General features: G+C 40.0%; 1 protein-coding gene across 7 annotated transcripts in view; it reads right to left on the reverse strand.

The window, feature by feature from the left end:
* The window catches only part of AK4 (adenylate kinase 4), a 97,188-nt gene that overhangs the window by 24,191 nt on the left and 46,814 nt on the right, over positions 1–26,183 (reverse strand). For all 7 annotated transcript variants that reach the window (XM_055585575.1, XM_055585574.1, XM_055585573.1 and 4 more), the window contains one exon: positions 12,602–12,721. In XM_055585575.1, coding sequence (XP_055441550.1) covers positions 12,602–12,721 — 120 coding nt within the window. The remainder of the gene's footprint in view (positions 1–12,601; positions 12,722–26,183) is intronic.

A 26,183-nucleotide genomic window follows, 5' to 3' on the forward strand; every position in this document is an offset into this window, starting at 1 on the left:
TGCTGGGAGGGATTGGAGGCAGGAGGAGAAGGGGACGACAGAAGATGAGATGGCTGGATGACATCACCGACTTGATGGACATGAGTTTGAGTGAACTCCGGGAGTTGGTGATGGACAGGGAGGCCTGGAGTGCTGAGATTCACGGGGTCGCAAGGAGTCAGACACAACTGAGTGACTGAACTGAACTGATGAAGAAATAATTCTTCAGAAATTCTGTACAACAAAAGAAACTGTATTCACAAAAGGGAAAACAGTCAAACTGGCCTTGGGCTAATAAACGAGGCCAGAAGACAATGAAACACGACTGCAAAGGACACAAGGACCACTTCAGAATATCACAGTCAGCTGAACCTTTAAACAACAAGGAGATGTTTTCAAACATGAAAATTCATGGAATATAGCACCTCGGGAGCTGTTCTGCCAGGAGGGCAGCAGAGAAGGGAAGAGAGGGAGAGAAGAGAGGCATTCAATAAAATCCAGTAAACCACGTGATGAATGGGAAAACTGTGTTAAAATAATGCAAATAAACTTATTTACAAAACAGAAATAGAGTCACAGATGTAGAGAACAAACTTATGGTTACCAGCGGGAAGCATAGTGGGGGAGGAGTAAATTGCGAGATTGGGATTGACATATACACACTACTGGATAAAATGGATAACTAATAATGACCTACTACAGGACTGGAAAAGGTAAGTTTTCATTCCAATCCCAAAGAAAGGCAATGCCAAAGAATGCTCAAACTACCACACAATTGCACTCATCTCACACGCTAGTAAAGTAATGCTCAAAATTCTCCAAGCCAGGCTTCAGCAATACGTGAACCGTGAACTTCCTGATGTTCAAGCTGGTTTTAGAAAAGGCAAAGGAACCAGGGATCAAATTGCCAACATCAGCTGGATCATGGAAAAAGCAAGAGAGTTCCAGAAAAACATCTATTTCTGCTTTATTGACTATGCCAAAGCCTTTGACTGTGGGTCACAAGAAACTGTGGAAAATTCTGAAAGAGATGGGAATACCACCTGATCTGCCTCTTGAGAAATTTGTATGCAGGTCTGGAAGCAACAGTTAGAACTGGACATGGAACAACAGACTGGTTCCAAATAGGAAAAGGAGTTCGTCAAGGCTGTATATTGTCACCCTGTTTATTTAACTTCTATGCAGAGTACATCATGAGAAACGCTGGACTGGAAGAAGCACAAGCTGGAATCAAGATTGCCCGGAGAAATATCAATAACCTCAGATATGCAGATGACACCACCTTATGACAGAAAGTGAAGAACTAAAAAGCCTCTTGATGAAGGTGAAAAGTGGAGAGTGAAAAAGTTGGCTTAAAGCTCAACATTCAGAAATTGAAGATCATGGCATCTGGTCCCACCACTTCATGGGAAATAGATGGGAAAACAGTGGAAACAGTATCAGACTTTATTTTTCTGGGCTCCAAAATCACTACAGATGGTGACTGCAGCCATGAAATTAAAAGACGCTTACTCCTTGGAAGGAAAGTTATGACCAACCTAGATAGCATATTCAAAAGCAGAGACATTACTTTGCCAACAAAGGTTCGTCTAGTCAAGGCTATGGTTTCTCCTGTGGCCATGTATGGATGTGAGAGTTGGACTGTGAAGAAGGCTGAGCACCGAAGAATTGATGCTTTTGAACTGTGGTGTTGGAGAAGACTCTTGAGAGTCCCTTGGACTGCAAGGAGATCCAACCAGTCCATTCTGAAGGAGATCAGCCCTGGGATTTCTTTGGAAGAAATGATGCTGAAGCTGAAACTCCAATACTTTGGCCACCTCATGTGAAGAGTTGACTCGTTGGAAAAGACTCTGATGCTGGGAGGGATTGGGGGCAGGAGGAGAAGGGGACGACAGAGGATGAGATGGCTGGATGGCATCACTGACTCGATGGACGTGAGTCTGAGTGAACTCCGGGAGTTGGTGATGGACTGGGAGGCCTGGCGTGCTGCAATTCATGGGGTCGCAAAGAGTCGGACATGACTGAGTGACTGATCTGATCTGATCTGATAGCACAGGGAACTCTACTCAATACTCTGTAATGACCTATGTGGGAAAAGAATTTTCAAAAGAGTGAACATATGTATATGTATAACTGATTCACTTTGCTGCATAGCAGAAACATCTTAAATCAACTATATACTCCAATAAAAATTTTTTAAAAGTAGTTCAGTTTTATTCGTATACAAGTCACTTGTTTAAAGTGTATAATTCAAAAGTTTCTAGTATATTCAGTGATATAACTAAGATTAATCAAAATAAAATAAACAGGAGTGGTATGGGGGAAAAAATGAGTGCACAGAATTCATCAAAATTTCTTAACTATAAGACTGAAAAATGGGAAGTTAGAGAAGTTTATAATAAATTTTCACATTAAATGCTAACAAAATTGGGAGGAAAGGGAGAGGAGATGGGAGAAAATGTAAGTATATTGTTTAAATTTGAAATGTGAGATTAAAAAAAACAAATATGTCAATCTCATCTTTTCATAATCTTAAGAGGCTTCCATGGGAATTAATATCCCTTGTGATGAAGAAGGTTTTTACCTGAAGTTCATTATTAATTCCTTAGGGTTCACTTCAGCTTTTGCTATAGTTCAATTTGAGTAAAACTGAATGCCTTTTTTTTAAAGTATGTAAAGTATGGTGTTATTCTTACAGAGTTTTACCTGCATTATGTGCATGGAGAGGTATCTAGACTGCTGGTCTGCAACTGCTAACCCTTGTTATTTCTGACTACTGGGATTTCAGGCAAAATTTGTTGCTTTTACTTTGCATTTTTTCATATGGCCTGAATGTTTTATAATGGTCATAATTTCTACAAGAACAATATGAAAAAAATAAAATTAAATCATCTGTGGGAATTCCCTGTTGGTCCAGTAGTTGGGACTTGGTACTTTTACTGCCGAGGGCCTATTTGGGGAACTAAGATCCTGCAAGATGCACAGTGCAGCCCCAAGAAAAAATAATAAAATAAACTGTCTGCTTTTTTCAACACCACCATGTCTTAATATTTAAAGTATGTCTGAATTAAAAAAAAAATTTTTAATTGGAGGATAATTGCTTTCAAATTGTGGTCCTGGAGAAGACTCTTGAGAGTCCCTTGGACAGCAAGAAGATCAAATCAGTCAATCCTAAAGGAAATCAACCCTTAATACTCATTGGAAGGATTGATGCTGAAGCTCCAATACTTTGGCCACTTGATGTGAAGAGTAGACTCACTGGAAAAGACCCTGATGCTGGGAAAGACTGAAGACAAAAGGAGAAGAGGGCAGCAGAGGATGAGATGGTTGGAGAGCATTACCGACTCAATGGACATGAACTTGAGCAAACTCTAGGAGATGGTAAAGGACAGGGAGGCCTGGCCTGCAGAGGTCTGTAGGAGTCAAACCAACAACAACTGCTTTACAATGTTGTGTTGTTTTCTGCTGTACAACAATGTGAATCAGCTATAAATATATATATTATGTATATATATATTGAACCTCCCTTTTGAACCTCCCCCCCATTCTCCCTCTAAAAATTATTTAATTTAGCTAATTTTTAAATGTTAGTTGGAAGGAAAGTTAAAAATAAATTATTCACTCTTCCAAACTCAGTTTTAAATTTTTATTTTTAACTTTCTTCCAACTCATTTTTAATATTAACTTCGACAATTATTCAAGTCCTTGTTTTGCCTTTCCAGAAGTGTTTAACTTTTGCCCCTACCCACTTTTACAGCCTCATCTGCTCATAATTTTTGGCTCTCAAATTATCCAACTACTTGTAGCTTTCAGAACACACATGTTGTTTCACACCTCTATACCTCTCGTGCATGATCTTCTCTGTCCAGATTGTGCTTTACTCCCAGTTTCAAATTTTGTGTCCCCTCCTCCTGGAGGCCTCCCTCGGCCTCAAGAGAGCCAGTCACTTTCTCCTCTGTGCTAGCTCTCCCCTCCTACCCAGTTCACTGGTGTTCTCAAGATCCTACACTATGATTATTTAAGTAGCATTTGCTCCTCCTGGACTGTAAGGTCAGGAAGTAATGCTATTCCCTCCTCAGATGGATTGATGGGATACACAAATAATGCATACTCAATTTGTTTCTTGATCTCTGAACCAAGTTTTCCTGGGATGTGTTCAAATGTTTGTTTTCCATATGGTCCTTAATGCTTCCACGTTAAAATCTAGTCATTCCCTGAAAACACAAATGGAATAAACAAAGTCAGGATTGTCTACTATGTTAAGATTGTTTCTCATCCTGAGGCAACAGTCAGATCAATTAGAAGAAACACACCAGAAATAGACACAGAGACAGAGTCTCAGGAGAGAATCCAATGAAATGAAGAAGAGATCCAGAGTCTTACAGTGTTTTTCAGATACTCTGAGCTCATACAGACACCAAAGACACTGAACAAGGAAGGGTCGTGGAATAAAAATCAAATTCTTTGAATTTATGGTTACCAACGGGGAAGAGATAGCTAGAGAGTTTACAGACACATACACATTGCTATATTTAAAATAGATAACCAACAAGGTCCTACTGCATAGAGAACTCTGCTCAGTATTTTATGTAACAACTTAAATGAGAAAATTTGAAAAAGATACACGTACATGTATAACTGAATCACTTTGCTGTATATCCGAAGTTAACACAACATTGCTAACCAACTATACTCCAATTTAAAATAAAAAGTTAACAACAACAACAACAAAAAACCAAGTTCTTACACTGTTAATTAAACCAAAGACCCTCACAAAGACTTAACACTTTAGGTTTCTCTGCAGTTTGAAATGCTAATGTCTAACAACTATATTGATTTCTGTACATATACATGTATCTTTTTCATTTTCATATTCATTCCTATACACATGAGTATGTCAAGAAGGATGAGCCTGGTGAGATGCCAGAGATTATGACTGTTCAATCCATGCTTGGCAGCCGTGAGAACCACCACCGTGCCCACAAGAGTTCCTTCAAGTCTGTGACTCTCCACTCTTCAGCAGTCACTCCAATTGCTTCACACCTTCTGTTCAAGGTTGGGAGAATATACATACTGCCCTAATAGTGATTGAAGATACAAAGAGGTTCTTTGTGACCCCATGGACTATATAGTCCATGGAATTCTCCAGGCCAGAATACTGGAGTGGGTAGCCTTTCCCTTCTCTAAAGGATCTTCCCAACCCAGGGATTGAACCCAGGTCTCTCACACTGCAGGCAGTTCTTTGCCAGCTGAGCCACAAGAGAAGCCCAAGAACACTGGAGTGGGTAGCCTATCCCTTCTGCAGGGGATCTTCCCAATCCAGGAATTGATCTGGGGCCTCCTGCATTGCAGGTGGATTCTTTACCAAGTGAGCTATCAGGGAAGCCCAAGGACTAAACATCTGAAGGTAAGTGGGTATTACCCTCTTGAATACATGCACTCATACACATACAAGGAGAAAGCCTGATTCTTTTTTCTTCACAGAGAATGTCTTCAGTGACCTTCCAAAAAATGTACGACATGTTTTATTTTTGACATACCCTACATTCCCAAGGGCAACAGAAAAAAAAAATTGCCCTTGGCATTTTCTTGAAAGATGTGATTCAGAAGATGTGTGATTGTTGGCTTTTTCTCTGTAGGCATATGTTGCCCAGCGGGATGTCACACCCTTCAAAGGTCTGAATCAGAAAGAAAAATACAAAGTTGGGATAAGGTCAGAGCAAACACATACAAACACTGCACACATTCAGGTGGCTCTGACTTCTGCTAAAAAAAAAAAAAAAATCCCAGAATTCCCCACAGAGAGCACCCATTAGTGCTCAGAACAAAATCAAATAGAATATACAGATGGACCATGACTGAACGATGACTCTCCTTGTAAAGGTATCTTTATCTCCAATAAAAAGGTTTAAATTATATTCCACTTATAATTCCAAAATTGAAGATTTTTTTCCATGAAACCAAACTTTGACAGCAAATACAAAATATTTCGATACCTACACCTAAAGTCATCTGGCAGACAATTCTGTTACAACTTGAGATAAATTAGGACTGAGCCTGAGAGCATTTTACTGTTTAAATGCACAGGTTTTGGCAGCCATGTTTAGAAATAGGAGACAAGAAATCTATTACCTAACACACCTCCCAACGGGCCTCATCTCACAGCCAGCTTTTTTTCTTTTTAAATGAAGAATTTGTATTTGAGCTGGTTATTTGTAAGAGTTGGTTACTGTGCCTTAGTTACTATTTCACCTTAATATCACCCAGTAAGCCGTAAACATCTTAAAGAAAAAAGCAAAATCAAAACCAGAGTTTCACAGCAAAACTAGAAGACTTATACATGACATTCCACTGGCTGAATATCTTAGAAAATATGAAAATTATTTTTATAAAACTGCTCTCACTCATGGAACGTCTAAGGAAACTAAAGAAAGAAAAAGAAAAGAGGGGGAAAGCCATACCTGTATACACATATTAATACAAAAAAGAGTGTTTCTTATCCAACTAAAAAGCACACTGTGAAGACAAGATGGTACTGGACTGTTTTTAGCAAGTACACGGCTGACCAAGCCACAGAGCACTCACCAAGCCCATTCACAGCCACCCGTGGTGTTTCCTTGGCATGCATCCGCACTGCTCGTTTTCCACCCCCCGTTTGCAGGATGCCTCTCCACAGCCATATGGACCAAGATGATGAGTCATCTGTCATCCAAAATTCTTCTCCTGACCTTTCCACATTCAATCACCTTTAGCACACTCAACCGGCACGTCCTCCGCAGAGCACATGCCCTGGAACATAACGGGTTTCAAGCTGAACATAGAACTTAGCATTCCTGACGGTCCCCACTTTGCCAAAAGGATTTCTTCCAGAGCTTTAAAGGAAAATCACAACCAAAACCGTGACCAGATGGGTTTTCAAGGAGAAAGCTATAAACTAAATCAGTGAGGAGACTGACGTCCTTTACTAAAAACAGGCCTATGATATAAAAGAACTTCACTTATTCATTCACTGAGAGGAAAAGTTATGGCAAAAGCAAAGCAGTGAAAAGATACATAAAACATTTCACAACTGAAACTGACTTTTTAACTTCGTGTAGCTGAAGATGTTTTAAACTATTTTTGAACTTAATGCTTCACATAATCACCAAAAAAAACAAAAAAATTCCCGACCTGCACCTCATGTACAACAAATCACAAAATCTCATATAGTACTTTCTATAATGGCAAGAATTCTGCTAAGCCCTTTATGTATATTCACTTACTTCATCCTTTCTGTAATCCCTGTTTTCCATGAGAAGTGAAATGCAGAGAGCTAATAAGGTACTTTGCCCAAGGTCACTGACAGTGCTGGTAAATGGCAGAGCTGGGATTGAAAGCACTGGTACTACTGGGATTAGTGGTGATTACACTAACCACCTTCCCAAAGGAGTTTAAGACACATGATCCTTTTTTAACAGTTAAGTTTACTTAAAACTATACAAGTTCATTTTATAAGGTGAGAAAACTTACAATTAAAGAATTTAAACTAGAGAAATGTAAATTATTGTTAAGTGGTGGCAAAGCTCAAGTTATCAGTCACGGAAAATACCAACATAAGAAAGGAGTGGGGGGCTAATTTTTATGAGTTAAATATTTAGAGTCTGGAGAAATTAACATAACCGGAGAAGCATAGGTAAGGTACTGATAGCCAAGAAACTCCAAAAGCTGGGAAGGCAATCATAGAGAACCCCAGGTCTATAGTGCCTAACATCAGTCAACACTCCTGTCAATTTTTTTCCCTCATCAAGGCAATCTTTCAGGAATGGTGCCTCCTGGCCATGTCACTGTGGATGCTTAAATTCAGGCCTTCAACATCTCTTGGTCCAATTGTGCTAACAATCTCTTCCCCAGCTTCAGGTCACCACTTCCTCCCCTACCCCAGCATCTAATTGCTCTGCTGCTAACAGAATAGTCTTTCTGAAACACCAACAGATTTGATCAAGCTATTCCCCTTCTTAAGTCTTCAGTGAGGTTCCCAGGTGGCACTAATGGTAAAGAACCCATCTGCCAATGCAGGAGAAGCAAGACAAGTGATTTCAATGCCTGGATTGGGAAGATCCCCTGGAGGAGGGCATGGCAACCCACTCCCGTATTCATGCCTGGAGAATCCCATGGACAGAGGAGCCTGGTGGGCTACAGTCCATAGGGTCACAAAGAGTCAGACATGACTGAAGCGACTGAGAACACACGCACAAGTCTTCAGTGGTCCGTATCACGGACAATTTCCAGTTCCACCATCTCTGTATAGAATCAAAGTCCATCACCCCAGGATTTCCTCTGCCTCTGTCTGCAGGCACAGGAAAACACTAGGCTAAGTCATTCCTCTCTTACCCAGTTCACATTACCCCTTTGATGAAAAAAATCCTCCTTCCAACCCCATTCATCAACCTACAGGACCTCACTCTATTCATCTCTTTTACCATAAAGTTGCCAATCCCACTTTCTACCATGAGAAGAGATAATTTTCTCCTTTGGGTCCTCAGTGTACCCACATGGGTATTGATTCATTACATGGTCATAATTTTTTACACACCTGACTCCCCTACTGTGATATAAGTCCCTTAATAGAGAAAGTGTCCTGTCATTTTATCAACAGCACCCAATAGTTCCTGACTCACAGTAGGAGCTTTATTCATTACTAATAAATAAACATATACTTTCCACACGCCATTATAGCCTCTCTCTTGACAGAAGTTTTCAGTTCAGTCTGTTGGTTCCCTGCAGCCCCATGAGAACACAGTTCCCAATATTTTTAATGGAAGGCATTCTAGAAAGATATGATCTACGCTATAGTCAACTTTTCAGAACACCTCCACACTGAAGAATAGATGTTGAACAGTAGAGTTCACAAAGAATGGGCCATAGAACCAAACACACAGGTTCTCAATAGGGTAGGAGATTCTAGGGTTAAATAAATTCAGAAAATGCCTCATGATATTGCTTTCTATGAAGAGTTAAATCACACTATCATAGTAAAAGTTCATTAAAGTCCTAAGAAGTTGGTTAACTCTGGATTTACTAACTTTGAATAGGTAAGTGAACCCTACTGTGCCTCCATTTTTTCATCTATTAAATGGAAATAACAGTCTCTACCTTCATATGGTCACTGTAGGGACTGAATGAGATAAATATCTAAAGCTCAGATCACTACTTGGCACACAGTGAGTACTCAATAAATTCAAGCAATCTTTAATATTTAAACTAACATTTTGTAAACTACAGTGTTTTCCCATCAAGCCATTACTAACATTACACACTTTGAGAAACACTGATACAGAATAACTACTCTACAACATATTAGTCATTTTGGAGATTCACAGCTCCAGACTTTAGGAGAAATAGGCAATCTGATAGTTAAAACGTAGGACAATTCACTCTGGCTTCTCTGTGGCTAACAAACATTAAAGTTCACATTATCACAACTTGCTGAGGCTTTGGTTCTCCAAAGTAAGACAGGAAAGAGTACACTGGGTAAACTAAAGGAAAACTACTCTGCAATGGAAAGAAGTTTCTTATATATAAATCTCATGATCCTTTCATTCCTAGAAAGCAATATATTCAAGTTTCTATTTTCACTGCCAAGGAATCTTGGTATTTAAGAGTAAGACAAATAATCCACACAGTCTATTTTTTTTTTCAATTAATAAATCAAAAGATTTATACTGGGCTTAAAGAATCATCTACTTAAAGTAGATGATTCTTAATTCCAGCTTCCTGAAGTACAAAACTATAGTAGTTCATGTATGAGCATCTGTATGCATTTTCCTAGGTAACATATCATAGGAACCACTGAGCTGTTCTTTTTTCAAACCATTGTTATAAAATTGAAGTATAGTTAATTTACAATGCTGTTTCAAGTATACAGTAAAGTGAATCAGTTATATATATACATAATTGAATATATATATATTATTTTTCCCATTCTTTTCCATTATGCCGCTGCTGCTAAGTCGCTTCAGTCGTGCCCAACTCTGTGCGACCCCATAGACGACAGCCCATCAGGCTCCCCCATCCCTGGGATTCTCCAGGCAAGAACACTGGAGGGGGTTGCCATTTCCTTCTCCAATGTGAAAAGTGAAAGTGAAGTCTCTCAGTCATGTCCGACTCTTAGTGACCCCATGGACTGCAGCCTACCAGGCTCCTCCGTCCATTGAGATTTTCCAGGCAAGAGTACTGGAGTGGGGTGCCATTGCCTTCTCCACTTTTCCATTATAGGTATAAGATATTGAATATAGTTCCCAATGCTACATAGTACATCTATGTTGTTTACCTATTTTATATATATTAATATATATGCTCAGTCACATCCAAGTCTTTGTGACCTCATGGATTATAACCCACCAGGCTCCTCTGTCCATGGAATTTTCCAGGCAAGAATATTAGACTGGGTTGCCATTTCCTTCCTACTTCAGAGGAGCTTCCTGATCCAGGGATCAAACCCATGTCTCCTGCATTTCCTGCATTGGCAGGCGGATTTTTTACCACTGAGTCACCTGGGAAGCCCATTTTATATATAATAATATGTATATGTTAATCTTAAACTCCTACTTTATCTCCTCTCAACTGTTAGCCCCTTAGGTAACCATAAGTTTATTTTCTATGTCTGTGGATCTATTTCTGTTTTATAAATAAGGCTGATTTTTTTAAGAGTCCATATGTAATTGATATCATATGATATTTGCCTGAGTTTTTTGAAAAATTAGGCCTATGTACCATTTAGATATTAAAAATCAAACACTTGCAAAGGATATATACAATGAAAGGTAAATCTCTCTCCCAAGGCTAATCCTTATCCAGAACCAACCACTGTTATTATTTATATCCTTCCTAAGACAGATTATATATGTGTGTATAAGTACATACAGTAATATTATACCATCCCTCCATTTTTACAGAGATAATAGTATATGATACATACTATATTGCAACTAGTTTTTTTCACTTGGAAGTTTATCTTAGAGCACTATCTATATCAACACATAGATATAGATATTTGATTAATAGGCATACCAAAATTTAAAGCTGCTGCTGCTGCTGCTAAGTCACTTCAGTCGTGCCCGACTCTGTGCAACCCCATAGACGGCAGCCCACCAGGCTCCCCCGTCCCTGGGATTCTCCAGGCAAGAACACTGGAGTGGGTTGCCATTTCCTTCTCCAATGCATGAAAGTGAAAAGTGAAAGTGAAGTCGCTCAGTCGTGTCCGACCCTTCGAGACCACATGGACTGCAGCCTACCAGGCTCCTCCATAGGAGGAGATACCCCACTCCAAGTGGGGTGCCATTGCCTTCTCCAAAATTTAAAGCAACCCTATGCTAAGATACTTGGCTTCCCAGGTGGCGCTAGTGGTAAAGAATCCGCCTGCCAATACAGGAGATACAAGAGACTGGGTTCAATCCCCAGGTCAGAAAGATCCCATGGTGAAGGAAATGGCAACCTACTCCAGTATTCTTGCCTGAGAAATCCCATGGACAAAGGAGCCTGGTGGGCTACAGTTCATGGGACTGCAGAGCTGGACGTGCTCTGACTGAGGGGCTGAGCACAAGATAAATACTTAGGTTGTTACCAGTGTCTTGTAACAAAGGTCAAAGCAATTGCTTTTCCAATAGTCATGTATGGATGTGACAGTTGGACCATAAAAAAGGCTGAGCACCATAGAACTGATACTTTTGAACTGTGCTGTGCTGGAGAAGACTCTTGAGAGTCCCTTGGACAGCAAGATCAAACCACTTAATCTTAAAGGAAATCAACCCTTTATATTCATTGGAAGGACTGATGCTGAAGCTGAAGCTCCAATACTTTTGGCCACCTGATCGAAGAGCTGACTCATTAGAAAAGACCCTGATGTGGGGAAAGATTGAAGGCAGGAGGAGAAGGGGATGACGGAGGACAATATAGTTGGATGGCATCACCGACTCAATGGACATGAGTTTGAGCAAACTCCGGGAAATGGTGAAGGACCAGGAAGCCTGGCGTGCTGCAGTCCATGGGGTTACAAAGAGTGGAGGGACTGAAGAACAACTAGTGTTTTGCCAAGATTGCTGAAAATAAACATCCTTGAATATATATTTTTATGCAAGAAATGAAGCAGGGAATTGCTAAAGACTACTAAATTGCCCTCCAAAGGTTACCCATTTTATTCTCAAGAATACTTATTTCTTACACCCTCAATAAAAAAAGATTTTCAGATTTTCTCTCTTTTTTAAATCTGACAGGTAAAAAATGATAACAAATGCTTTTAACTTATGTGGCTTATTTTGAATGAAAGAACCTCTGATTTAAGATGAGTCATACTTATGATGACTTAGTCATGGAAACAAAAAGCACCATCAAAACTGGAACAATATTGGGAATTCAATTAAGGTTTGCTTCAAGTTGATGGCTTTAGGGATGGTAGTCTGCAGACAAAGGAATTAAAAGGCTTCACCCACATGGGTGTTTTAACTATGTTGCCAAATTGGAATATGTCTAAAGAAATGACTGGGGAAAAAAGGCACTTTGCAATCTGTAAGAAATTCTGGAAGTGTTCAAGGAGACCATGACCCACTACTAGCAGAAGCCCGGTGGACCCCCAGGTTCAACTCACCATCGAGTAGCCAGTGCTCGCCGCGCCTGTTCTCCAACTCCAACAGCATGAGGCGTGTGATCACATGGTCGGGAACCAAAAGGCCTTTCTCTATGTATTGCTTTGCCATATCACCAACTTCTATTAAAAAGACAGAAAAAAGAGACACTCAAAAAAGCTTCTGGGGGGGAAAAAATGCTTACCGACTCTCTCCTGACAGTTTTGCTTTTTCTTCCATTCCTGCCTGATGTCCTGGGGGGAAAGGTTTTTAAAGAGTCATATTTTTAAAATTGGCTTCAATAATGGCGACCCTGTCTCCCAGTTGTCTGCCAAAGAATTAGAAGAGCATCTCTTGAAGATACACACAGACAAAAATAAAAATGAAAGGAGACATAAATTAGGGCAAAGGGAAAATCAGAGTAGGAAATAAAGCTGGAGTCTAGAGGGAGAGCGGCACATAGTAAAGGCCAGGAGAGGAGAGAAGTCCAGCCTCTTGCTAGCAGTGAGCCGCACTCTGGACCCAAGCCCCCCACCAGTTTCCGGTAACAAGGAAAAAGGATCGACTTCACAATTCACAGTACAGGGAAGACTAAAGGAAGCTGAGAGACTCAACCATTCCTTAGACACCAAAGGGAAAATTGTCCACTACTCTTCTAGAAAAAGGGCTGGATGATACAAACAACAATGGATTTCCTTCTTTTCATGAGCCTCAGTTAAGCAGATGGCACCTTGCTGACGCAGTTGTAGAAGCAACTCAAGTGTTTTTAGTGGAATGCCAAGTTCGTGAAAAGACATGAATTTCAATTTTTTTTTTCCAAAGAAAAAAATGCTCCTATCATAATTTAAAATAACAATTTGTTATACGTGGAAATTGTCAGTTGGGTTCAGGAGAACATCTGTTAAATTTCTAGGAACTGATTTTTTTTTAATCCAGATGAAATCCTCAGCTCTCTAGCAATCTGATCATGAACCATTAGAAACACATTCTTGACAGGCCAATTCAGTTCTTATAAAAACACAGGGCAGAATTATATTACTGGGGGAAAAAAGGTTAAAAACCATTTGCCCCCACCTTCTGCTTGAATTTAATAAGGTAGAGACCTTCCTTCCACAGACTGAATCTACACTGCCAGCTTCACCTTCCACACTGAAACATGGGCTGTGAAGAGTTCCCTATCACTCGATGACTACCACGGGGCAAAGAGCCCACTGTTAGGCCCAGTGATGGGGATTCAGAAATGCACTGCAAGAAAAAGAACATATGAGTGGCTAAATATGAATGTGAATAAAACACATTCATTCAATAAGGATTTATTGACTGCGTACTACTTAACAGGTAATATTCTACAAATGTAGCAGCGACTGAAAGTTGCAGCTTACCAATATTCAAGCAGTATGACTTTACCTGAGAGCAACAATAAGAATCTTTAACTGGGAATACCAACTAGCAGGTGCTGTGCTTTAAATATTTTATTTGTATTATTTCATTGATTCTTCATAAGATCCTTACGTTTAGATAGGAGGTAAAACTTGTATTTTTTTTTTTTTTTACGACAGCTTTATTGAGAAACAACTCACATACCATGACATAACAAGTCACACACCGTAACATTCACCATTTAAAAGTGTGCAATTGAGTGGCTTTAGCAAGAAGAGATAAGAAAGCCTTCTTCAGCGATCAATGCCAAGAAATAGAGGAAAACAACAGAATGGGAAAGACTAGGGATCTCTTCAAGAAAATTAGAGATACCAAAGGAACATTTCATGCAAAGATGAGCTCGATAAAGGACAGAAATGGTATGGACCTAACAGAAGCAGAAGATATTAAGAAGAGATGGCAAGAACACACAGAAGAACTGTACAAAAAAGATCTTCACGACCCAGATAATTACAATGGTGTGATCACTGACCTAGGGCCAGACATCCTGGAATGTGAAGTCAAGTGGGCCTTAGAAAGCATCACTACAAACAAAGCTAGTGGAGGTGATGGAATTCCAGTTGAGCTATTCCAAATCCTGAACGATGATGCTGTGAAGGTGCTGCACTCAATATGCCAGCAAATTTGGAAAACTCAGCAGTGGCCACAGGACTGGAAAAGGTCAGTGTTCATTCCAATCCCAAAGAAAGGCAATGCCAAAGAATGCTCAAACTACCGCACAATTGCACTCATCTCACACCCTAGTAAAGTAATGCTCAAAATTCTCCAATCCAGGCTTCAGCAATATGTGAACCGTGAACTTCCAGATGTTCAAGCTGGTTTTAGAAAAGGCAGAGGAACCAGAGATCAAATTGCCAACATCTGCTGGATCATGGAAAAAGCAAGAGAGTTCCAGAAAAACATCTATTTCTGCTTTATTGACTATGCCAAAGCCTTTGACTGTGTGGATCACAATAAACTGTGGAAAATTCTGAAAGAGATGGAAATACCAGACCACCTGACCTCCCTCTTGAGAAATTTGTATGCAGGTCAGGAAGCAACAGTTAGAACTGGACATGGAACAACAGACTGGTTCCAAATAGGAAAAGGAGTCTGTCAAGGCTGTATATTGTCACCCTGTTTTTTTAACTTATATGCCGAGTACATCATGAGAAACGCTGGACTGGAAGAAACACAAGCTGGAATCCAGATTGCCGGGAGAAATATCAATAACCTCAGATATGCAGATGACACCACCCTTATGGCAGAAAGTGAAGAGGAACTCAAAAGCCTCTTGATGAAGGTTTAAGTGGAGAGTGAAAAAGTTGGCTTAAAGCTCAACATTCAGAAAACGAAGATCATGGCATCCGGTCCCACCACTTCATGGGAAATAGATGGGGAAACAGTAGAAACAGTGTCAGACTTTATTTTCTGGGCTCCAAAATCACGGCAGATGGTGATTGCAGCCATGAAATTAAAAGACGCTTACTCCTTAGAAGGAAAGTTATGTCCAACCTAGATAGCATATTCAAAAGCAGAGACATTACTTTGCCAACAAAGGTTCGTCTAGTCAAGGCTATGGTTTTTCCTGTGGTCATGTATGGATGTGAGAGTTGGACTGTGAAGAAGGCTGAGCGCCGAAGAATTGATGCTTTTGAACTGTGGTGTTGGAGAAGACTCTTGAGAGTCCCTTGGACTGCAAGGAGATCCAACCAGTCCATTCTGAAGGAGATCAGCCCTGGGATTTCTTTGGAAGGAATGATGCTAAAGCTGAAACTCCAGTACTTTGGCCACCTCATGCAAAGAGTTGACTCATTGGAAAAGACTGTGATGCTGGGAGGGATTGGGGGCAGGAGGAGAAGGGGACGAGAGAGGATGCAATGGCTGGATGGCATCACTGACTCGATGGACATGAGTCTGAGTGAACTGCGGGAGTTGGTGATGGACAGGGAGGCCTGGCGTGCTGCGATTCATGGGGTCGCAAAGAGTCGGACGCGACTGAGCGACTGATCTGATTTGATCTAATACCCTCTCCTTGTTGTGCAATCATCACCACTACCTAATTTCAGAACATTTCTATTACCCCAGGAAGAAACCTCATACCTACTAGCGGTCACTCTCCCATCCCCTCCTGCCTCTAGGTACTGGCAACTACTAATCTACTTTCAGTCTTTATAGTTTGCCTGTACTGCACATTTCACATAAATGGAAGTGTACACGATGTAGTTTTTTTGTGTCTGGTTCCTTTACTTAGCACGTTTTCAAGGTTCATCCATGTTGTACCATATCAGTACTTCATTTTCAAAGCTGAATATTATGACTCTATTGTGTGGACATAGCACATGTTGTTTATACATACATCCGTTATCAGGCACTGGGGTTGTTTTCACTTTGGGACTATTTTGAATAATGCTGCAATATACATTCATGTACAAGTTTCTATGTGAATATATGCTTTCAGTTTTCTTGGGTAATATCTGTAAGAAACACGTGTACATCTGAAAAATCACTGTCAGACAGAATGCTCAGAGCAACTGAGACACTTACTCTGTGATGGTCAGGCCAGCCCCAGAGCCCTGTTCTCAGTCTCATCCACCAAACTTAAAGGTACATGCGAATAACAAATATACATCTTCCAAGGTGAGAGACCAAGATATGAACTGGTTTGAAACATCCCATGAGGAAATGGTTAATAAGGAGGAATTGTCTTGTAGGGAAAAGAGAAGACCCAGAGAAGGAGATGATAACAACTGACCCATAATCTGATTCTGGACAGATGGAAAAGGCATTATTTTACTTAATCCCCCAGGACTTAGAATTAGTACTAGTGGGAATTGCAAATGGACAGGAAAAGTCGCCTGAGGAAATATTTGAATGGAGACTCAGAGAAGGGATATTATAGAGGGATTTTGAAAACTGGATTGGGCTTAATTCATGTTTCAGATCCCTACAGATGGAAGAGTTATGGTACTGTGGTACATTTGAATTCAGTAATTTAATGAAGAACAGTGTCAAAAATGATAGCTCTAAGACCTCTGATTATCTCCTAAATGGCTCAAAATGTACCTCCGCTGACACCTCAAACTTATCCTGTCCAAAATCACATTACCCTCCCACTCTGTTCTTGTCTTGGATGCTTCCTGCCTCATCAGTAACAGATTCCTTGGATTCAATTATCCAAAGTCAATCACGGTCTGAAAAATATTAAATGGAAAAGTCCAGAAATAAGCAACTGATAAGTTTTAAACGGGCACCGTTCTGAGCAGCACGATGACATCTCTTGCCACTCTGCTCCATCCTGCCTGGGATGCAAATCATCCCTTCATCTACAGTATCCCACCTGTTAGTCACGTAGTAGCTATCTTGGTACATACTGTTGTGCAGTGACCTTATTTTACATAATAATAACCCAAAGTGCAAGAACAGTGATGCTGGCCATTCAGATGTGCCAAAGAGAAACCATAAACAGTGCTTCTTTTAAGTAAAAAGGTAAAAGTTCAACTTGAGGAGGAAGAAGAAAAAGGAAATTCACGCCCCAGTTTTGCTGCTGCACCTCAAACTTCAGAAGTAATGAACACAGTGCATAAGGGCATAGTTAAGATGAAAACAGCACTAAATCTGAGAGGTCACGTTCACCTAACTTTTACTAGAGTATGTTGTTAGAACTGTTCTATCTTATTCAGTTCAGTTCAGTTGCTCAGTCGTGTCCAACTCTTTACGACTCCATGGACTGCAGCACACCAGGCTTCCCTGTCCATCACCAATTCCCGGAGCTTGCTCAAACTCATGTCCATCGAGTCGGTGATGCCATCCAATTATCTAATTGTCATCCCCTTCTCTTCTTGACTTCAATCTTTGCCAACATCAGGGTCTTTTCAAACAAGTCAGTTCTTCACATTAGGTGGCCAAAGTATTAGAGCTTCAGTTTCAGCATCAGTCCTTCCAACGAATATTCAGGACTGATTTCCTTTAGGATTTACTGGTTTGATATCTTATTATTAGTTATTGCTATTAATCTCCTACTGTGCCTAATTTATTAATTACCATTAAATTACTTTATCCTAGGTATGTATGTATCTATAGGGAAAAAACATAGTATATAGCGTTCAGTACTTTGGTTTCAGGCATCAACTGGGGATCCTGGAATGCATTCCCCACAGACAGGAGGGCACTACTGTACTCTCCTCAGATATCATCTAAGATTAAGCACCAATTGTCTTGATTTTCTTGATTTCACTTGTTGTTGTTGGGTTTTTTAATATTTATTTATTTGGCTTTGCCAAATAATGGGATCTAATTCCCTGACTCAGAGAAGGAAATGGCAGCCCACTCCAGTACTCTTGCCTGGAAAATCCCATGGATGGAGGAGCCTGGTGGGCTGCAGTCCATGGAGTCGCGAAGAGTGGGACATGACTGAGCCCCTTCACTTTCACTTTTCACTTTCATGCATTGGAGAAGGAAATGGCAACCCAATCCAGTGTTTTTGCCTGGAGAATCCTAGGGACAGGGGAGCCTGGTGGGCTGCCATCTATGGGGTCACACAGAATTGGACACAACTGATGCGACTTAGCAGCAGCAGCAGTTCCCTGACCAGGGCTTGAACCTGGGCTCCCTGAATTGGGAGTGTGGAGTCAGTTGCTGGACTACCAAGGAAGTTCCTCTCCCATTCTCGACACCTAGCTGAACACGAAATCTTAACATTATACTTCCACGTGTCTCTCACATCCAGGACAGCTGATCAAAACATAGCAGCACAACACTAACTGCTGAACAAACTAGAACAAGCTGCATTCCTGCAGAACTGTCTGTGCCACTGTGAAACACACACTGAAGGCCCTGGACTGCCCTGATAGTTAACAAGAGCTCGTGGCTTATCAGAAAGTGGAGAAAAGGGGAAGGAAGCAGTGAGACAAACTCCAAAGCCTAAGAAATCTTTATATAGTGAAGAGGAGAGAACTGATAAAGGATCCCATAGCTGAGATCAAAGCAAGTCCTTTACCCATACCAATTCTTGACTGGCTACAAAACAAGAGTGCTTTTGGGTTCTTGCACATATGAGTCAATCTAAAGAATAATTAGACTACCTAAGCAGCCAATTCTCAATTCTTTGCTTACTTGACTTCTTAGCAGCATATGACATGACTCCTGTGCATAAATACAGAGTGACCCCTTTAAAACCCATTATGCCCCTCCTATGACTTCCCATGTCATTGAGAGTATAAGCCAAGTCCTCCCCTTGGTCTCCAAGTTCTCTGACCCCATCTCCCACTTCTCTCCTCACTACCCATCCTAGTCCAGACACAACAGTCTCCGTGCACTTTCCTGAAGATCACAAGCATGTGTCCACTGCAGGACCTCTGCATTTGTTCTTCCCTCTGTCAGGAAGACTCTTTCTGCCAGAATTTCAAAAGGTCAAGTCCTCTCAGCATTCAGGTCTCTGATTGAGTATCACCTCAGATAGGTTTCCCACCCTATCCAAACCGCACAAGCACAAACATCCAAGTCCCAATCCCCCTCTACTCTCTTATCCTACTGTGCATTCTTTTCCAAAACTACAGGCTTTACATATTATATACTGATGTATCGGTGAATTCACTTTCTGCCCCTCCAGATTAGAATATAATTAGCTCATTGGAAAAAATAATAATACTTTGCTCACTGCCATATCCTGAGTGCTTACAATATGGTCTGGCATGCATAGATACTCCATTAAAATTTGTTGCATGAATGAATGAATACATTGAAGATTATAGAGTCTCTTCCCCAGGCAAGAATCAATCTGATCTGCCTTACAGTTATTACAGAACCATTACTCCAATGTCAAATATAGCCCAACCTTGCCAGGTATCAACTTTTTCAAGGGAGATATGTGACAAAGTGGGATCAGTACTAACTAGGTGAGATGACCACATAGGGTTTCACAGCTCAGTCTCATTTCCTCAGCATTTCAAACTGTGAATAGAGAAGAGCCACGTACACGAGGGAAAATGAGAAGGAAATACTAGGAGCCAATGTTGCAGAGGCATGGAGCTGCTTGGCATACCTGGAGGAACTTCAATTAGTAACATCTGAAAATAAGCATGACACAGAGAGCACTAGACAGGCCAGAAAAGGAGCATAGGCTTTGAAGGATTAAAGGAAACAGGTAGCTTCAAAAATGGTATTCTCATAGCTGAAAGCAATTACCAAGGGCCCAGGACAAAATGAAAATATGGAGCCTCCTGGTTCAAAAATTAAAAATTACAAGATGGTAACAGCAGAGCATTACACTAAGTGCAGGGCCTTTTGTCACGTGACACAAGTCACATGCCCACGGCTATGAAATTTGGATGGGGTTGGCGTGATGAAAGCAAAGGAGGCTGTGATAATAATCCAGCACAGACAGGCCTGCAGAAGCAACATTAGATGACATTTTGGCCCTTGAGAGAGTACCTTGAGCTGACCCATCATCGACTGTGCAACTCAAGTTCAAAATAACTCTGTGGAAGACTTCCAGAACCATCTTAATTCAATTTACTAATGAAGAGAAAGCTCTAAGGGCAGCATCCCTTCCCAAGTATTTTTGGCATCCTTGGCTCTTCTCTGGAACAGGACAGACAACATGCCCTCTAATCTGTTACAAAATCAAACTTCCTCTGAGTTTCTCAATCCCCCTCCCCAGCCCTGTGAAAAACCAAGAAAAGCCAACAGCAGCCAGAGGAAAATGAACTTAACAACGAATTTGCATCTGAATGAAGACCTCCCTACAACAGCAATCTGAAATAAAACACTGGTCAGAAGACAGGCCCATTCCAGAAAACAGGACCTTCATCTGCCCTTGTCAGTTTGCTTGGAAGAGAAAGCAGTATCATTAAACGCTAATGCAGCATGTTTGGCTAAAACATAGACCTGAGCCAATTTCTCAAGCAGTATTTCAAAGAAAAACTGTAGATACACATATGCTGTCTTACAGTTTTTGCATCCTTTGTGCATACACATGCACACACATGCTGACTAAAATAATAAACCATAAACCACCAGGAAGGTTTTAAAAATAAACTTTATAAATGAAGGTCAACAGCTTTGCATTTTTTAAGTGTCACAACAACCAAAAAAAAAAAAAAAGGGGGGGACACCCAATTATGTATTTATGAGATTGACCATAACACTGTTAAGGGAAGCACACTGATTGAAACCGCCCACCCTGGCTAGGCACCATAGTAACCATTTGCATAAGTTGTTTTACTGCAGGAGGTCCGGGTAAGGAACACGGAACTAATAAGCCACCACCAACCAGAAAAGTTCAAAAAGGTCAAAAGGAGACACCACATGTCTGACCACCTCCCAGAATCCTTCTCTCTGGTGTCCATCTTGACTGAACAAGGTGTGCCCCACCAGGAAGGACTCTGAGTCAGAATGATTGACTAAAGACAACCCAGAAACTAATCCCATCACCATAAAACCCAAGACTGCAAGCCATGTGACAGAGCTGTTCTCTTGGGTTCTCTTACCCTTCTGCTCTCCACCCAGGGGCCCTTTCCCAATAAAATCTCTTGCTTTGTCAGCACATGTGTCTCCTTGGACAATTCATTTCTGAGTGTTAGACAAGAGCCCAGTTTTGGGCCCTGGAAGGGGTCCCCCTTCCTGTGACAAATGGTGACCTTGGTGGGACTCGTCTTCACTGCGACTGACATCCTGACCACTCGGGGTACTCACAGGCCAGCTTTTCTGCCAATGGACCAGACTCAGCAGCCACAACTGGGACCCTGTTGTCCCTGGTCTCCTCCTGACGCAGACAATTGGCCAGAGTACCCCAACTGGTAAGGAACAAGAGACTTTATCGAACTCTCTCCCTTTCCCTCTCTCTTTCCTCTCCTTAACCCTTCCTATCCTTCCCTTTTTTTTTCTAGTTTTCTGGTCCTGTACACAGGAATCTGGTCAAAGGGCCTCAGCCTGAGCTGAGGATTAGAGACTGATCACCTCCTCTTGGCAGAGAACTCGAATTCTGGTTCTGTTCTGTCTAGTTTCTGGTAGGGCTGAGTTCCATTCCTCCCTTCTCTGGAGGCTCAGGGTAAAGTCCCATAACACCTGGGTATCTGCAGATGGCAGGAGACATCTGTAAGACCACCCCTTTTGCCCCCCTCTCTCGCCTCCTCCCCCTTCTTTCAACCTGCCTTCCTTTCCTCCCTTTGAAATCTTTGAAGACCTGAGATATTTTCCTTTACTCTGTTAGTACTTGGATCTGAAGTTCTATGTCTATAGGAGGTTTTCTGAGAGACTGTATTCTTATATTTAAGGGAGTGTCTGATGAGGACTGCCAGGTTTATATGTGTGTTTTAACTCTGTGTTCTATGTTGTGATTTTTGATGGCCATTTTGCTTTGTCTGGCCACCATTTGGTTTAGGCCTGCCACCATTTTGTTAGAACTTGATTTTCTTTCCCTGTGCCTTGGGACCAGGGTTCTCAGGAACACTTATCTAGACCATCTCTAACTCCTGAGACTGAGGAAAAATGGGAAAAAGGCTTTAAAAATTTTATTTATTCCAACTGTTTTTTATAAACTACTAAATTTTATATTGTAATATCTAATTCATGACTAAAATTAGAAAATGAAGCTAGATCTTATATTGTGTCTGTCTAAATATGTCTCAGTATGTCTTTGTCTCTGGATAATATTTTTGAGATTAATTTGTAAATGAGCTCTTTTTAATTGACTTAAAGAAAGGTAAGCACTTACAAATAAAATAATTCTAAATTAAACAATAAATTCCAGGTTCATATGAACTGGTAAATATTCAGTATTAAATACCTGATATTAATGTTTGTTTGTTGATCTATCTAATACATACATGTCTTAGAATAATTAACATTAAGTAGAATGTTTTCATTGTACCTAGGTTTAATATAAGTTAAATATTATCTTATCTGTTACAAGTTTGTCAACAAGGAAATTACCTCAAGTGAAGAAACTTCTAAAAAAATGTAAATGAGATATTAGCTTTTAGATAAGCTCTATTAATAATAATTATGCTTTAGGAATATCTGTTTAAAATAGTCTCTCAAGATTGGGGTAACTTGAATTTCTAAGGGTTGTGCTAAACTAAGTGTTGGAAGTCTATTGAATAGTTAGGTCACTTCCAAATAAAATAAGATTTTGAAACATTTACTACTAACTGATTTCTTTTTACAGAAAAACTAGAGTTGGGGACTATAAATGAATAATGTTTGGTGCCATCCTAAAATGTTTTAAGAAAGCAAGGGTTTTAGAAATTATCACTAGTATTTATGCTCACCAATCTATAAAATGCTAATATAAAAGTTAGTTCTTGGTTGCTAAAGGAAAGTAGGAAGTGTGTTTTCAGTTAAAAAAAAAAAGGTATAAAAAATACTAAAAAGAGTTATGCATGATCAGGATTTTTTAAAAATTGGATTACAATTAGTTAGATAAATGGATTTTGTTAGGAATGACACAGCCATGGGAAAATTGGTTAGAGCCAACTAGGTCCAAGATTGGAGAAGACAATGGCACCCCACCCCGGTACTCTTGCCTGGAAAATCCCATGGACGGAGGAGCCTGGTAGGCTGCAGTCCATGGGGTCGCTAAGAGTCAGGCACAACTAAGCGACTTCACTTTCACGTTTCACTTTCATGCATTGGAGAAGGAAATGGCAACCCACTCCAGTATTCTTGCCTGGAGAATCCCAGTGACAGAGGAGCCTAGTGGGCTGCTGTCTATGGGGTCACACAGAGTCGGACATGACTGAAGTGACTTAGCAGCAGCAGCAGGTCCAAGATGGCGGAACTGACTTTCACTAGACCTTGAGGTATATACACCATTGTGACACATCAACAAGCTAAATGATACACCCATCAACACTAAATCTCACCAAATGTTCTAAACCCTTTTAATGGATTTTTTTGACAAAACTTCCTAAATCGAATTCTTTTGAAGTTCGTTTGACCTCTAAATTTGGGGTGCTTCAGAGGGCCCCTGAAACATCCCAAAGAGAGATATTAAACTGTGTTTATTTGGTTGGTTAAATTACATGAAAAATATTATCAAGTGAGTACTAAATTCTCTCATGTTATAATGTATGGTAAATATTACTAATATAGATATCCTAGAAATTATATTGAGCTCTTAACATTCTGATATGTCCTGGTATTCTAATGAAAAACCTGATGACTTCACAGAAGTTAACAAAGGACTGAATGAACCAGTGAATATGTTTATAACTTTTACGGTTTCTGTCTGAAAAATTACAGGTTTGAATCTTATGTTTTCCAGGAGTAGGGAAAACCTTCCTCTCAAGCTAATTATGACAATACTTTGGTAAAATTATACATTATAAACAAAACAATTATATTTTCTATCTGACTCCTCCAGAAATTGGAAACTCTTGGGTTTCCAGTAAGTTTATCAAATGAATTAGAAAGGTTAACTCACTAACAGGTACAAAAATCTCAAGGAATTTTGGAGACCTTAAAAAGGGAAGAATTCACCTAGATTTGTTAGGCAAAATCTGTGATAAGCCCTTGGTGTGAGTTTCCCAGTCCTGTTTTATTTTAAAAGTTCAGTCTGAGACTCTATAAATGTTTCAGCAAAATAAAAAGTCTATGATCAATTATGGTTATATAAATCATCAGACCAAAAATTAGTGAGAACAGGCCTATTTTGCAAACAAACTAGCCTTAATTTGGTTATATTTGATAAAAATGAGGGTAATTTTATGGAAAAAAAGATGTTTCAATAAATGTTAAATCCCAGTTTGTTAATGGAGGTCTGCATCTAGTAAGACTCATTTCTTGGATAGTTCTTTGCTGTTATGTGATATTAATGTAAAATTTAATTGAATTCTTAAAGAACACCCTAAATTTGTTTCTGAAGCTTATCTCAGTAATCTATCTTTGGATGAAGATCAGATACCACCTCATGACCTGCAACCAGGACTGGAAAAAGACATAATTTAAGGGACTATATCCAATGTTGATAGAAGGACTTTTTATCAGGTACTCTTAACTAGCTCATGCAAAATAAAACTGAAGGGAAATTAACTCTTAGATTAATTCCCACTTCCAAAGGCCCCTACACTGGATTGTCTATAGAGAAGATAGCTGAACTGATCTCACCTTAAAATGATGCTCAAACAGAGGAGAAACTACACTACACCAGGATGAGAAGACAATGACATCAGAGGTAGACAGCTTGCCCAAGATGCTGGACCTGATTCGTATGATCATTTATAATGCTTTCTTGACTTCTTAGACCTTTGCATACAAATCAAATGCTTTTCTATCATAGACCTGATACTATGCTAGTTTTAGAAATCAGTCCAATTGTTGGGTTTGTGGCCAATTACCTGTGTCTAGTTCTGAGTTATCTTGGTAAATTTCTCTACTACAAGACTCTAACTGGTTGGCCCTGAGAAAATTTACTTAAAAAAAAAATTATAGTCATATTCAGGTCATTGTGATATTACTAGATGGGATCCCCTCACTGGGCCAATTAATAATGCCTGCTCTACTCTGGCCATAAATTTGAGCTTTCTTCTATTACTCAAGTTCAGTCAGAGCAACAAGCAAAGTTTCAGCAAAGGAGGAAAAAATCTCCCACAATTATGGGATGGATTTATATAGATAACACTGGGCTATGGTAATTTAGGTTTAAAGTCTCCTCTATGTTGGAAACAATTAAATCATACTAAGGATAATCAGTCTAGTAGCACTAGAAAACTGGGCTATGTGCCTTATAGACAGTGCCAATATATAATTTCCCTGGAAGATAAAGGTTCTACAGAGTAGACTAAGTCAGATGACCTGGGATATACTGAGCTACATCTAATGGAAGCTCTTAAGTCTTACTTGTGACTTTACTAATACTGCTGGCTATGTTATTTGTATTTCACCTGTTTTACAAAATTGCTGTTTCTTACACTGCCAAATGTGTGACTGAGGCCTCTGATAGAATAATATATAGTCCCATATGACACTGATGATGATAACAGTGTAACTCTAGATATGGGAAGAAGCAACAAGAGGAAATGTTTTCCTGGACCAAGAGGCTAGTAAGACAGGTGGTCCAGAGAATTTTGGATACTGTTTTATGGCCTAGTCCACTAATAGCACATTGAGTGGCCTGTCTACAAAATCTTTGCCAAACCTGAGAATGGAAAGCACCATGGGATAGAATGGTCATGAAATGCCCTC

This window comes from Bubalus kerabau, chromosome 6 (assembly GCF_029407905.1).
Source record: "Bubalus kerabau isolate K-KA32 ecotype Philippines breed swamp buffalo chromosome 6, PCC_UOA_SB_1v2, whole genome shotgun sequence".
NCBI classification, from domain to species: Eukaryota; Metazoa; Chordata; class Mammalia; order Artiodactyla; family Bovidae; genus Bubalus; species Bubalus kerabau.